The sequence below is a fragment of the Tachyglossus aculeatus genome, chromosome 1 (assembly GCF_015852505.1).
Source record: "Tachyglossus aculeatus isolate mTacAcu1 chromosome 1, mTacAcu1.pri, whole genome shotgun sequence".
NCBI classification, from domain to species: domain Eukaryota; kingdom Metazoa; phylum Chordata; class Mammalia; order Monotremata; family Tachyglossidae; genus Tachyglossus; species Tachyglossus aculeatus.
In genome coordinates, this window is record NC_052066.1 from 42,439,629 (window position 1) to 42,454,953 (window position 15,325).

At 43.4% G+C, this 15,325-nt stretch overlaps 1 protein-coding gene across 3 annotated transcripts in view; it reads right to left on the reverse strand.

The window, feature by feature from the left end:
• Positions 1–3,775: 3,775 nt before the first annotated feature.
• Positions 3,776–15,325, reverse strand: part of MLF1 (myeloid leukemia factor 1) — a 57,474-nt gene continuing 45,924 nt past the window's right edge. For 2 of the 3 annotated variants that reach the window (XM_038746087.1, XM_038746089.1), the window contains exons 4-7: positions 12,190–12,318; positions 9,139–9,298; positions 7,530–7,671; positions 5,816–5,940 (exon numbers count right to left, since the gene is read on the reverse strand). In XM_038746087.1, coding sequence (XP_038602015.1) covers positions 5,835–5,940; positions 7,530–7,671; positions 9,139–9,298; positions 12,190–12,318 — 537 coding nt within the window. In that variant the 3' untranslated portion in view covers positions 5,816–5,834. Of the gene's footprint in view, positions 4,237–5,815; positions 5,941–7,529; positions 7,672–9,138; positions 9,299–12,189; positions 12,319–15,325 lie in introns of those variants that run through there. The other variant, XM_038746088.1, reaches the window with a different exon arrangement.

The window sequence follows — 15,325 nt, forward strand, 5'->3', positions numbered from 1 at the left end:
CCGGCCACTTGTGCTTCTGACCCCATTCCCTCTCATCTCGTGAAATCTCTTGCCCCGTCCCTCCTCCCCTCCTTAACTTCCACCTTCAACCGCTCACTCTCCACTGGTTCCTTCCCCTCTGCCTTCAAACATGCCCATGTCTCCCCCATCCTAAAAAAAACCCTCTCTTGACCCCACCTCACCTTCTAGTTATCACCCTATCTCCCTCCTACCATTCCTTTCCAAACTCCTTGAACGAGTCGTCTCCATGCGCTGCCTCGAATTCCTCAACGCCAACTCTCTCCTCGACCCCCTCCAGTCTGGCTTCCATCCCCTACATTCCACGGAAACTGCCCTCTCAAAGGTCACCGATGACCTCCTGCTTGCCAAATCCAACGGCTCCTACTCTATCCTAATCCTCCTCGACTCTCAACTGCCTTCGACATTGTGGACCACCCCCTTCTCCTAAACACGCTATCCAACCTTGGCTTCACAGACTCCGTCCTCTCCTGGTTTTCCTCATCTCTCTGGCCGTTCATTCTCAGTCTCCTTTGCGGGCTCCTCCTCCCCCTCCCATCCCCTCACTGTAGGGGTTCCTCAAGGGTCAGTTCTCGGTCCCCTTCTGTTCTCGATCTACACTCACTCCCTTGGTGACCTCATTCGCTCCCACGGCCTCAACTGTCATCTCTCTGCTGATGACACCCAAATCTACATCTCTGCCCCTGCTCTCTCCCCCTCCCTCCGGGCTCGCATCTCCTCCTGCCTTCAGGACATCTCCATCTGGATGTCTGCCCGCCATCTCAAACTCAACATGTCCAAGACTGAACTCCTTGTCTTCCCTCCCAAACCCTGCCCTATCCCTGACTTTCCCATCACTGTTGACAGCACTACCATCCTTCCCGTCTCACAGGCCCGCAACCTTGGTGTCATCCTCGACTCCGCTCTCTCGTTCACCCCTCACATCCAATCTGTTACCAAAACCTGCCGGTCTCACCTCTGCAACATTGCCAGGATCCACCCTTTCCTCTCCATCCAAACCACTACCCTGCTCATTCAATCTCTCATCCTACCCCGTCTGGACTACTGCATCAGCCTCCTCTCTGACCTCCCATCCTCGTGTCTCTCCCCACTTCAATCCATACTTCACGCCGCTGCCCGGATTGTCTTTGTCCAGAAACGCTCTGGGCATGTTACTCCCCTCCTCAAAAATCTCCAGTGGCTACCAATCAACCTACGCATCAGGCAGAAACTCCTCACCCTGGGCTTCAAGGCTGTCCATCACCTCGCCCCCTCCTACCTCACCGCCCTTCTCTCTTTCTCCAGCCCAGCCCGCACCCTCCGCTCCTCTGCCGCTGCTAACCTCCTCACCGGGCCTCGTTCTCGCCTGTCCCGCCATCGAACCCCGGCCCCCATCCTCCCCCGGGCCTGGAATGGCCTCCCTCTGCCCATCCGCCAAGCTCGCTCTCTTCCTCCCTTCAAAGCCCTACTGAGAGCTCACCTCCTCCAGGAGGCCTTCCCACACTGAGCCCCCTCCTTCCTCTCCCCCTCCTCCCCATCCCCCCCCGCCTTACCTCCTTCCCCTCCCCACACCACCTGTATATACGTACATATTTATTACTCTATTTTACTTGTACATATTTATTCTATTTGGTTTATATGTTTTGTTTTGTTGTCTGTCTCCCCCTTCTAGACTGTGAGCCCACTGTTGGGTAGGGACCATATCTATATGTTGCAAACTTGTACTTCCCAAGCGCTTAGTACAGTGCTCTGCACACAGTAAGCACTCAATAAATATGATTGAATGAATGAATGAATGCCATTATTATTATTAATAATAATAGTGTTGGCATTTAAGTGCCTACTATGTGCCAAGTACTATTCTAAGCACTGGGGTAAATACAAGGTAATCAGGTTGTCCCCCGTGGGGCTCAAAGTCTTCATCCCCATTCTACAGATGAGGTAACTGAGGCACAGAGAAGTTAAGCGACTTGCCCAGGGTCACACAGCTGACAAGTGGTGGAGCCGGGATTAGAACCCATAACCTCTGACTCCCAAGCCCGTGCTCTTTCCACTAAGCCAAGCTGCTTCTCTGCCCTCAAGGAGCTTACAATCTACAGTTCCAAGATGGGGAGGGAGACGAGATCGAGACAAGCATGTGGTTTGAGTGAAGTGGGTGGACTTGGGTCTAGTAGAATAGCGATCTGTGGTAGGAGGGGGAGAACTGATTGCCTTAAAGTCACTTAACTTCCCTTGCCTCAGTTCCCTCATCTGTAAAATGGGGATTATGACTGTGAGCCCCAAGTGGGACATGAACTGTGTCCAACTTGAGTTCCTTGATTAATGCCTCAGTGCTTAGAATGGTGCCTGGCACATAGTAAGTGCTTAACAAATGCCATTTAAAAAAAAAAAAAAAAACCTAAGGCATTTCTGCTTAATGAGGAGATGGTTGGGCAACCACTGGAGGTTTTTGCGGGGCAGGGAAATGTGCACAGAATATTTTTATTTTTAGAAAAAAAAGATCCATGCTGCAGAATGAAGTGTGGACCGGATTGGAGCAAGGTAGGAGGTAAGGAGATCGGCGAGGAGGTTTAGGTGGTAGAGAAGACAGAATCTGACACATACCATTTATTTTATTTTGTTAGTATGTTTGGTTTTGTTCTCTGTCTCCCCCTTCTAGACTGTGAGCCCACTGTTGGGTAGAGACTGTCTCTATATGTTGCCAACTTGTACTTCCCAAGCGCTTAGTACAGTGCTCTGCACACAGTAAGCGTTCAATAAATACGATTGATTGATCACTGCCCATCAGCAACACAGTGATGTCCTTAGCCCAGTGACGGCCTCACGTTTCCTTCAAAATAGTCACCAAGAAATGAAAGATACCCAATCCCCTCATTTGGATAGCATATTCTGGAACCAAACAAGATTGGATGTATACAACAAAGCCATTAAATTACTCTGTGTTGGGCTGAATTGTAGGTTTACGAAATAACTTGCTGCAAAAGGAAAAAAATCAGAAATCGCCCAAGCTCATACTAGATGTCACAATCAGAGACCGGGCGTGTGTGATACAAAGGATTCCAAACTGCTTGGCTCAAAATGTTTTCCACCTGCGCAGAACCCCAACCTTTATTATTTTCCTCTAAAGGGAGACGGAGCCAGTTTTACAGGTCAGGCAAGATGGGAACCTACCCGATATAACCAGCACTGACAGTCAATTATGAAGATTTTGTCTCTAAGTTCCCTTTCGCAGGGCAGCACTTTGAAATACGTATTTTAAATATATATTTTGATGGGCAAGAACAAGTTCCCAGGAACACAAATGCAAGACAGACAAAAGGACATACGATGGGAGAGTTTTCGGCAGGAGATACTTGCCTTTCAGAGTGTCCAGTTGGCAAGACGCTTGAGCAAAGTCAAATTGTTATGCACGGAAGCACGTTTCGATGACTTTGAGTTGTACAAAGGTGTCCTCTGTAACTGAGTACAATTGAAGAACTTGTAGACTCCCAGCCTGGAAATATTTCAACAGAACGTAACCTGCGCGGTGATATTAAAATAGCTGCTGTTTCTGTTTGGTGGCATCACTCTAAAGTGGCAAGTAACGTCAAAAATGAAATAAGATGTTTTGGGTAGTGATTTATGCAATTTTGCGTAGTTGTATGTTGTTTTTCTCATTCTTTCACTTCAGATTTTAGTTTTGTATGGTTAAAAGGGGAAATATTTAATTACCAAAGTTTAGGCATAGTCAATACTCCCAATACATGAACTTTTAGTTTAAATGATGAAAGACGTCTAAAGAATAGATCATATTTATTACCAAAGATACGGTTACAGAGGCTTAATGCGTACGTGTAACAGGATTATGTCAAGTCACAGAGAGCTTTTCTCTATTTACTTTGTTTCATTTATAGTATGACAGCACAAATTCAGAAGTAAACAATTATGAATGGAACAGGAGGCCTAGTGTATTGGAAAAAAGTCCTGCCGAACCTGCTGGATGATTTTCCTTTTGGTGAAATAAGCACAAAGAACATTTGCTTAGCTATAGACTAAGGTGTGTTAAACCATGGCCAAGGGACACAGCAGATGTAAACTTTAATAAAGATTAATACAGAGCTTTCGATTACAGTGGCATTTCTGGTAATTTACATGATGGTAGATTTTATTTACTTCCTGTAAAAAATGCTTCAGTAAGTTGAGCTGGTCAAGAAGATGTATCGGCAAAGTTGCTGCCTTCTCAGATTAGTTCACGATAACCTGCACAAATTATAATATATAACATCTGTTCTACATACGCCTTTCCAAGTATATTCCTTCCAAGTACTTTCACATTTGAAACGATGAACGTACATTTATGTGGAAATACGGTGTAAGGTACAATCATCTGCAAATACTTGGCATAATAACAGAAAGCCAGACTATAAGAAGCCAGGTATGGAACTTAATCAATTTTACTAACAGTCTGTAGTTCACGCAAAAAAAATGCTTTAGTACGTTGAGTCGGTCGAGAAGAAGCACTAGCAAAGTAGTTGTCTTAACTTAGTTCAAGATACTTGCATAAATTATAACATTATATCCTCTGCCCTACATTATTCCTTTCAAGTAGTTTGACATTTGAAATTATGAATATACACTTACCATGTGAAAATACAGTATAAGATACTATCATTTGCAAATACCTGGCATAATAGAAAGCCAGCCTATATATATATATAAGGAGATGGGTATGAAAGTTAATTAATTTTAGCAACAAACCTGCAGACGGCTTTTCCTAATCTGGAAACTAAACATCGGCCTTAACTTTATGAATAAGTACTTAAACTAGGTTTTGTCACGTGTCTTCATCTTTTGGAACGCAGAAACGTTTTCTCTGTTATAAGGCTGACTGAACCAAAAAATATGAAATGCCCTGGACCTTTTCAAGAATGAAACGAATGTGTGTATAGGCTTTGCCTGAAGTTCGAGATGGCAGAATTACAGCGGCATAGAACAGAATAACAACTCAGTGGTTTGCAGAATAAACTTATCCCTCCTGCCAGCTACCCAACAGCAAACTCAACAATCACATTGAGTTTTCCAGCATCACAAGGGTAAATGAGACACCCAACTGAAGGCTTGATGTTGGGGTTAGGGAAGCCTGCATCGGATGTAGGAAGATAAAATGAATGGATCTCCAATATAAACTGCCATCGAATAATTCACTTGGTTCAATGGACTATGTTCCTGAGAGGTATTGGTATTACTCAAAAATAAACATCTTGACCATAACCTCTATTTTCTTCTCCCAATCTACCATTTCAAAACCATCATGATCCTTTCAGACGAAAGCTGAAATATTAAAGTGTAGTCTCAGATACGAGCATGCTGGCGGCCTAACTCACTATCTTCTCTGACAAACGTGAGCTTCATTAATACCACTCCAATAAAACTATGTCAGCTACCAAAATGTTGATAGTTTTATTTTTTTTTTTAAAATAAAGAGAATTGAATTGCAAGCTTTATAAATGGGCTGCTAATCACATTGAATCTGTTCTGCTTTTTATGAATGACATACTAAGACAGAACTCGGAAAGCAGATATCATACTTTAGCTTCAGAGCTTTCCAGGGTCTTCAGTAACCTGCGATAAGTAAAAGTGCTTTTTTGGTGTTTGACAATTTTCCCTCAATCCTGAAACCCAAATATCCATTCTTCAAGTGACTACCAAGAAGCTAGTGTTACCAAAAAACGTTCGGATGTCCAACTTGAGGAGGCGCGGTAGCGAAAATAAAGATTGGTCTTATACACAAAATCCAGCACCATGACTTTCTCTGTTAATAGCAACCAAACAGAAATTCAGATCACACCTAAGGAGATTTATTTTTTGCTGGACTTAACAGGTGACCCTTTTATGTTGAGTTGCTCCACAAAGACCTTAGGTCTTCTAGGGCCTTCGATAGGTGATTTCTGGCCGAGCTTCACCCTGAAAGAGGAAATACGTAATCTTTATTTCTTAAACTATATAAAACATAATGTCTGTCTCCCCCTCTAGACTGTGAGCTTACTGTGAGCAGGGAATGTGTCCACCAACTCTGGTGCGCTGTATTACCCCAAGCACTCAGTACTGTGCTATGATGATGATAATAATAATAATAATGACGGTATTTGTTAAGTGCTTACTATGTGCAAAGCACTGTTCTATGATGATAATGGCATTGGTTAAGCACTTACTCTGTGCTAAGCACTAATCAAAGCGCTGGGGTAGATACCAAGTAATCAGGTTGACCCACGTGAGGCTCACAGTCTTAATCCCCACTTGACAGATGAGGTAACTGAGGCACAGAGAAGTTAAGCGACTTGCCCAAGGTCACACAGCAGACAAGTGGAGGAGCCGGGACTAGAACCCACCTGTTTTGACTACCAAGACCTTGTTCACTCATTCATTCATTCAATCGTATTTATTGAGTGCTTACTTTGCTTGGGAAGTACAAGTTGGCAACATATAGAGACGGTCCCTACCCAACAGTGGCCACGCAGCTTCTCTGCACATAGTAAACACTCGATAAATACCACTGACGATAATGATTCCCCCCAAACCACATTTAAAACCTAATGATTCTTTAAGTACTTCATGAGTGTGTTGGGAGATTGTGATTAACGAGAGCCCTATGCGAGACAGGGACTGTGTCCAACCTGATTAACCTGTTACCTACCCCGGTGCCTGGTACAAAGTAAGTGCTTAACAAATACCATTTAAGAAAAAAATAGCTTAAGGAGACAGATTCCTTGTTCACGAGACCCTATCAAGAGGAGACACACATTAAGATAAATTATAGAAACGGGAGGTAACAGTACATAGGTGCTGGAGGATGTATAAGTACCTTTCACTCATTCATTCACATTTATTGAGCGCTTAATATGTGCAAAACACTGTACTAAGCGCTTGGGAAAGTATACTATAACAATAACTATAACATATTACACTATAACACTATAACATATATACTATAACTTTAACACAGTCCCTGCCCACAACAAGCTCACAGTCTAGTGGGGGAGACACACATTAATATAAATATCGAAAGCTTAGAGGTTCAGACAGTTCCCTCCCAGGAGGGAGGGAAAATAAGGCAGAGGTGATAAATTAGTCAGGGAAGATTTGCTGCAGGATTTGTGATTTTAGAGGGGCCTTGGAGGTGGGGAGAGTGGTGGTCTATTGGATGTGAAGGGGGAGGCTGGACACAAGGGGTGGGCAGAGAAAGAGATGGGAATGAGGCACAGGTGACCCCTGTTCCACAGTTACCCAAGTTTTGGACCCCTTCCCCACAACCAAAGGGCAGCCCCTGCAGAGGTGGAGAAAACACGCTTTCTAACTGAAATGCCAAACCACCTGAACGTTGGAATCCACTTTCCAATCAAAACACATTAACCGACTTGTTTAAAAACCGGCATCGCGTGTGGATGAAACTGATCCGGACGGTCACCCAACCCAACGTAGCACACGGCCCAACTATGCACTTTTACCAGAAAAAAAAAAAGAAACCACCAAACCATTTCAGAAATCATGTTCACCTCCTATCTGAATCTTCCTTCCTTACTGCGGAACCATGATGTACGCTTTTGTGCTTTGGAGTGGCTAGATTATTTCTGCCTCCAGCTGGCTTAAATTTAAGAATCTCCTTTTGCCATTCTTCATCAAAAGTGTGAGCATCAGCTGCAAAATAAAGGGGAAAACATGTTGAAAAATTACCACTCTAACCTCTGCAATAGTTCTAAGACTAAAATATATTGATATGGGAATTTTTGACATGCTATATTTTTCTTTAATAAAGTTTCTTCTAATGCTCACTTTTTTGATAATCTGCAGAAACCTAAATATGCTATCCAAATGAACAACTACGGTGCTTTCAATTTTACGTTGTATTTGATTTACTAAGGTGTCCATTAGAAGATTACTTTGTAGTCTAGGCATCTTAAACGCCCAACTATTTTAATCCATTCTTAAGCATTTCCAAATGAGGTTGAGGAACTTAACTCTATCATGATGGACACTTTAAAGGTTTCCAAGTTCAGAGAAGCAGTGTGGCTTTGTGGAAAGGGCCCGGGCTTGGGAGTCAGAGGTCATGGGTTCAAATCCTGGCTATCCCCCATCTGCTGTGTGACCTTGGGCAAGTCACTTAACTTCTCTGAGCCTCAGTTACCTCATCTGAATGGGGATTAAAACTGTGAGCCCCACGTGGGACAACCTGATCACCTTGTATCACCCCAGCACTTAGAACAGTGCTTTGCACATAGTGAGCGCTTAACAAATGCCATCATTATTATTAGTAGTAGTAGTATGGCTTTTTTTTTTTTGGTAAGCTCTAATAGTTATAGCATACTCATTTTTGTTTTTACTGGTATTTGTTAAGCACTTCTATGAGTCAAGCACTGTACTAAGCACAGGGATAGATACAAGATCAACACGTTGGAAATAGTCCCTGTCCCACAAGGAGCTCACAGTCTTAAACCACATTTTACAGATGAGGTAACTGAGATCTAGAGAAGTGAAGTGACTTGCCCAAGACCACACAGCAGACAAATGACCAAGTTGGGATTAGCACCCAGGACCTTCTGACTCCCAAGCTTCAGCTCTATCCACTAGACCGCATTGCTTCTTCTTGTCCATTTCCCTTGAAAAAAAGCACAGAAGTATCTTGTATCTACCCCAATGCTTACGGCAGTGCTTGGTCCACAGCGCGTAAATACTATGTTATTATTATTTCTGGAAATGAGTCATGGAGTTTAAAGCTCTTATCATGAATCTCAAAAAAAACCCACCCAACAGTATAGTAAATGTCCTAACCTCACAAGTTAATGGAATAAAGGAAGGGTGAATAATTTGGAAACGTATCTTTCAACTTACTAAAAATAAAACCCCCTTTATAGAGAAAATTTTTGCCAAAAGCCTAAAGGATTTTCATTCCGCAGGCACAGTCGGCATGCAGAGAGTGTTAAAAGTGTGACGATAGCCAGATGCCTCATAAAAGCTCAAACTCAAAATTTTTTATCTTGGCACAATACTCATATTCAACATACCAATGAACGTGTGAAGATAGAAAGCGGTCATCAAATGGATTTCTCTGTAACGAACTTTCAAAACTCTAGCACGAGAAACAGAATACTATTGCTTCGAACTTACATTCATCCAAATTGATGAATTCTTGATTTACTTCGTGCTCCCCTGTTTTGTTGTTCTTCGATTTTTTAATGACGTGAGCACGATCGTGTATATGATGACCAACAGCCATTTTCTCCAATCCACTGTCGGAATCCTTCATCGCCTTCCTTGTCTCTTTAATCTGCATTATTAAGAAAGTGATCATTGTATTCCAACTGAATAGAAATTTCAAAAATGAGAACCCAGGATAGATTTCTAAGTCACTTCTCTCCAAAACCCGCCCTTCTTCCCAAGTTTACCATCTGTTTAAACGGTAAACTCACTGTGGGTAGGGAAAGTGTCTATCAACTCTGTTACATGATACTCTCCCAAGTGCTCAGTATAGTGCTCTGAACACAGTAAGTGCTCAATACATTTTATTGACTTGTCAACAGTACTGCATTCTCCGTGCCAATCCTCACAATTATCTCTGATTTCTCTTCTCTCATTTATTTGCTTCATCTAAACTATCACCCCGACCGTCTCTCTATGTTGCCGACTTGTACTTCCCAAGCACACAGTACAGTGCTCTGCACACAGTAAGCGCTCAATGGATGCGAATGAATAAATGAATGAATGAGATTGACCATTTTTTCCTCCAAAGTGTGCATGGCCGAGTCAGGAGACCTTGGGTCTTAGCTCGGCGATGCCACTGGCCTGCTGTGTGATCGTAGGCAAGCCATGAGGCTCTCTGTGCTTCAGCTGCCAAATCTGTAAACTACGGATAATAATTCTCATTTTTCCCTAGTTCACAGGATGCTGGGAGGATAATGAGATCACTGGTGTCAGAATAATAATAATAATAACAACAATAATAATAATAATAATAATAATAATGCCAGGCACTGTACTAAACGCTGCGGTGGATACAAGCAAATTGGGAACATTTTAGGGGAAAAAAGCTACACAAGTCCAAGATCTTGTTACTGAAACAACTATCATTCATTCAATCTTATTTATTGAGCGCTTACTATGTGCAGAGCACTGTACTAAGAGCTTGGGAAGGACAAGTTGGCAACATACAGAGACGGTCCCTACCCTACAACGGGCTCACAGTCTAGAAGACTACCAGTTCCAGTCTTCCGGTTCCGATTCAACGTGCTGAAGAGCCAAGCCAATGTCATCAAGGTCCTCCTCGAAGATCTGATAATAATAATGGCATTTGTTAAGCGCTTACTATGTGCAAAGCACTGTTCTAAGCGCTGGGGGGATACAAGGTGATCAAGTTGTCCCACGTAGGGCTCACAGTCTTAATTCCCGTTTTACAGGTGAGGTAACAGGCTCAGAGAAGTTAAGTGAGTTGCCCAAGGTCACACAGCAGGCATGTGGCAGAGCCGGGATCTGAACCCATGACCTCTGACTCCAAAGCCCAGGCTTTTCCCACTGAGCCACACTGCTTCTCTATGTAACGTCGAATGTAACGTCGAATCAGTGTTGAAATCCTGACCATCAGCTTTCCAAGCTCTCTACCAGTTGGCTCCCCTAAATCTGACTGAAGTTGTCTCCCAATGTACCCCAACTCTGCCTAGGCTAATAGAGAGAAGGGCTCTCTAACATTTATAGATGCTTCTCTAAGTGAATTTTTCATTTTTTCGGTCTACTCCAATGGATTGTAAATAGAGCTCACCTCCTCCAGGAGGCCTTCCCAGACTGAACCCCTTCCTTCCTCTCCCCCTCATCCCTCTCTCCATCCCCCCATCTTACCTCCTCCCCTTCCCCACAGCACCTGTATATATGTATATGTTTGTACATATTTATTACTCTATTTATTTTACTTGTACATATCTATTCTATTTATTTATTTTTTTAGTATGCTTGGTTTTGTTCTCTGTCTCCCCCTTTTAGACTGTGAGCCCATTGTTGGGTAGGGACTGTCTCTGTATGTTGCCAACTTGTACTTCCCAAGCGCTTAGTACAGTGCTCTGCACACAGTAAGCGCTCAATAAATACGATTGATTGATTAAACTTTCCATGGAATTCTCATCAGCATTTAGTAGAGTTAAAAAAAAAATACCAGACTTCTACTAAACGCATGTGCTTACTGCACTTCGTGTTCCCTACGCTGCCTGAAAGAAACACTCTACAACTAATACCGGAGAAGCATATCAAAGTACAATTTGGCTCTACGGAGGCGTGGAAATACAACACTTTTCGAATACGGAGAATATATTTTGTCAAATTGTATTCACAGACGTCAAAGCCCAATCTAATTATACCTCATACAACTTTCAACACTCTCCTTGACAACGGACTAGATAAGTTCGGTTGGCATTCACTTCATAAAAGAGCTACTAATTATTTGGCTGTCATGTTGACCGGCTTGAAACTCTCAACTCCACCTATCTCGGTGTTCATAGGTATATTATTAGACTCTTTTAGATAACCAAGTGCCGGCTTCAGCGCTGATGCGATAATGCCTTATATTGCTTGCATATAAGCTTTCACGAACCTCCTGGAGAATTCAAATTCAAATTTCAGGGCTGAATGAGCTCTAACAGCTGCAAGGAAGCCAATGAAAGGGCATCTTTAGCTGTAGCATTATGTAAGCACTTAAGTCAAGTACTTGGAGCATTAAACTCAAAATAGATATTTTACAACATGAAACCGGCTTTCAAGATAGGTCACAGTATCACCTTACCTGTGTTGATAAGGCAAAACGGGATCACGTTAATGCAATTGCACATGGAAAAGGGGAGAAAATATTTCAATTCAAAGGTCTATCGCGAGCTGTGTTTTCATCATCATCATCATCAATCGTATTTATTGAGCGCTTACTATGTGCAGAGCACTGTACTAAGCGCTTGGGAAGTACAAATTGGCAACATATAGAGACAGTCCCTACCCAACAGTGGGCTCACAGTCTAAAAGGGGGAGAAGAAGTGTTTTCAGGGTTTGAAGAAGTGTTTAGATAAGTATGCACAAAATATGGTGTAATTTTATATATATATCCACACACACACACACATATATATATACCAGAACTGAAAGTTAACATTTTTCTTAAAATACTGATCGTATTTGGAAAATACTTACTCCTCCTGGAGCTCTGCGAGTCTGGGTTGAAGCTTGGAAAACCTTAGGTGGTTCATCTCCTACTTTGGAATAGGTCATGACTGAGGAAGAACTAAACGAATGCCCGTCTGAATCGAACGACAGCTGACCCTAGAGGCAATTACACTCGAGGTGAGTTTACGTACACTTTGAAGGCACCCGGGATAGAATCCAGTGGACTGCCTGAAGATAAACCATGCTCAATATGCCCGACCTCTAAGATTATCAATATTATTCCTGGAACACAGCTCACTGGCAGTGAGTAACAATGCTCACAGCCACACAACTCTGCTGAGTTGGAGAGAGAGAGGCAGAGAGGAAGATGGCAGCACAACCCAAGGAGTTTCTGTATGGTGAACTCAAAGCGGGCCCTGTGCCTTCACGGAGGGAAAAATACACAATTTAAGATAGAGGAGCAGCAGCGTGGCTTAAGGGAAAGAGCTCGGGCTTGGGAGTCGGAAGGACCTGTGTCCTAAAACCGGTGCCGCCACACGCCTGCTGAGTGAACTTGGGCAAGTCACTTAACGTCTCTGGGCCTCAGTTGCTTCATCTGTAAAACGGGGGTTAAGAGTTTGAGCCCCATGTGGGACAGGGACTGTGTCCAACCTGATTAACTTGAATCTCCAGTGCTTAGAACAGTGCTTGGTACATAGTAAGCGATTAACAAGTACCACAGTTATGACTATCATTATTATTACAACAATTGCCTCATCTCGGAAACTCTCTGAGGGAGAGGGACCTAAAGCCGTGCTGCCTCTCGATCGATGGCTCATAATCGGAGAAATTCAATCAATCAATCAATCAATCGTATTTATTGAGTGCTTACTGTGTGCAGAGTAAGTACAAATTGGGAACACATAGAGACAGTCCCTACCCAACAGTGGGCTCACAGTCTAAAAGGGGGAGACAGAGAACAAAACCAAACATACCAACAAAATAAAATAAATAGAATAGATATGTACGAGTAAAATAAATAGAGTAATAAATATGTACAAACATATATACATATATACAGGTGCTGTGGGGAAGGGAAGGAGGTAAGATGGGGGGATGGAGAGGGGGGCGAGGGGGAGAGGAAGGAAGGGGCTCAGTCTGGGAAGGCCAATCAATAAATGGTATTTAGTGAGTGGTCAGTGTGTGCAGAGCACTGGATAAAACACTAAAGCTTGTATCTACCCCAGCACTTAGAACTGTGCTTGGCATATAGTAAGCACTTAACAAGTACCCTAGAGCAAAGCCAATGTCAGATAACGTGACGTGACAGTGACCCGCTGAGACTGTAAATGGACACAGCTGGCCGAAGTGCACTGTATTCATTCAGTCGTCTTTACTGAGTGCTTACTGTGTGCAGAGCACTGTGCTAAGTGGTGGAAAATACAATTCAGCAATAGAGATGATCCCTACCAACAACGGGCTCACAGTCTACAAAGGGGGAGACAGACATCAAAACAAATAAACAGGCATCAATAGCACCAATATAAATAGAAGTATAGGTACATACACATCATTAATAAAATAAATAGAATAATGAATATATGTATATACATAAGTGCTGTGGGGTGGGGAAGGGGGTAGAGCAGAGGGAGGGAGTTGGGGCGGTGGGGAGGGGAGAAGGAGCAGAGGAAAAGGGGGGCTTGGTATGGGAAGGCCTCCCGGAGGAGGCGAGCTTTCAGTAGGGGAGAGCATGGGCTTCATGAAGACAGGCAGGCTCAGAATCAAACCCAGAGACTGAAGGGAACAAATGGTACTAGCAGAGAAAGGAACAGTCTACGGCTAAAGGAGAAGGGAGTCTTCTTTTCAGCCCTGAGCCCACAGGTACTTAAGATCTGACCTTTTTGTAGAATTCCTTTCAAAAACCTAAGGACACTATAATAATACTATTTACTATTTACCTACTGTACCAAGCGCTGGGAGAAAACATACAGATGGGAATTAAACAGGGAACAAATGGTACCAGCAGAGAAAAGAACAGTCTACGTCTAAAGGAGAAGGGAGTCTTCTTTTCAGCCCTGAGCCCACAGGTACTTAAGATCTGACCTTTTTGTAGAATTCCTTTCAAAAACCTAAGGACACTATAATAATACTATTTACTATTTACCTACCGTACCAAGCGCTGGGAGAAAACATACCAATGGGAATTAAACACGGTCCCTGTCCCTTGTGGGCCTCACAATCTAAACGGATAGATTTTATATATGCTAATGCATGTGTACAAATATACATTAAGCACTTAGTACAGTGCTTTGCACACAGTAAGCGCTCAACAAATTTGATTGAATAACGTGCACATAAATACATGCATACACATATAATCAATCAATCAATCAATCAATCAATCGTATTTATTGAGCGCTTACTATGTGCAGAGCACTGTACTAAGCGCTTGGGAAGTACAAATTGGCATCACATAGAGACAGTCCCTACCCAACAGTGGGCTCACAGTCTAAAAGGGGGAGACAGAGAACAGAACCAAACATACCAACAAAATAAAATAAGTAGGATAGAAATGTACAAGTAAAATAAATAAATAAATAAATAAACAGAGTAATAAATATGTACAACCATATATACATATATACAGGTGCTGTGGGGAGGGGAAGGCGGTAAGGCGGGGGGATGGAGAGGGGGACGAGGGGGAGAGGAAAGAAGGGGCTCAATCTGGGAAGGCCTCCTGGAGGAGGTGAGCTCTCAGCAGGGCCTTGAAGGGAGGAAGAGAGCTAGCTTGGCGGATGGGCAGAGGGAGGGCATTCCAGGCCCGGGGGATGACGTGGGCCGGGGGTCGATGGCGGGACAGGCGAGAGCGAGGTACAGTGAGGAGATTAGTGGTGGAGGAGCGGAGGGTGCGGGCTGGGCAGTAGAAGGAGAGAAGGGAGGTGAGGTAGGAGGGGGCGAGGGGATGGACAGCCTTGAAGCCCAGGGTGAGGAGTTTCTGCCTGATGCGCAGATTGATCGGTAGCCATTGGAGGTTTTTGAGGAGGGGAGTGATATGTCCAGAGCGTTTCTGGACAAAGATAATCCGGGCAGCAGCATGAAGTATGGATTGAAGTGGAGAGAGACACGAGGATGGGAGATCAGAGAGAAGGCTAGTGCAGTAGTCCAGACGGGATAGGATGAGAGC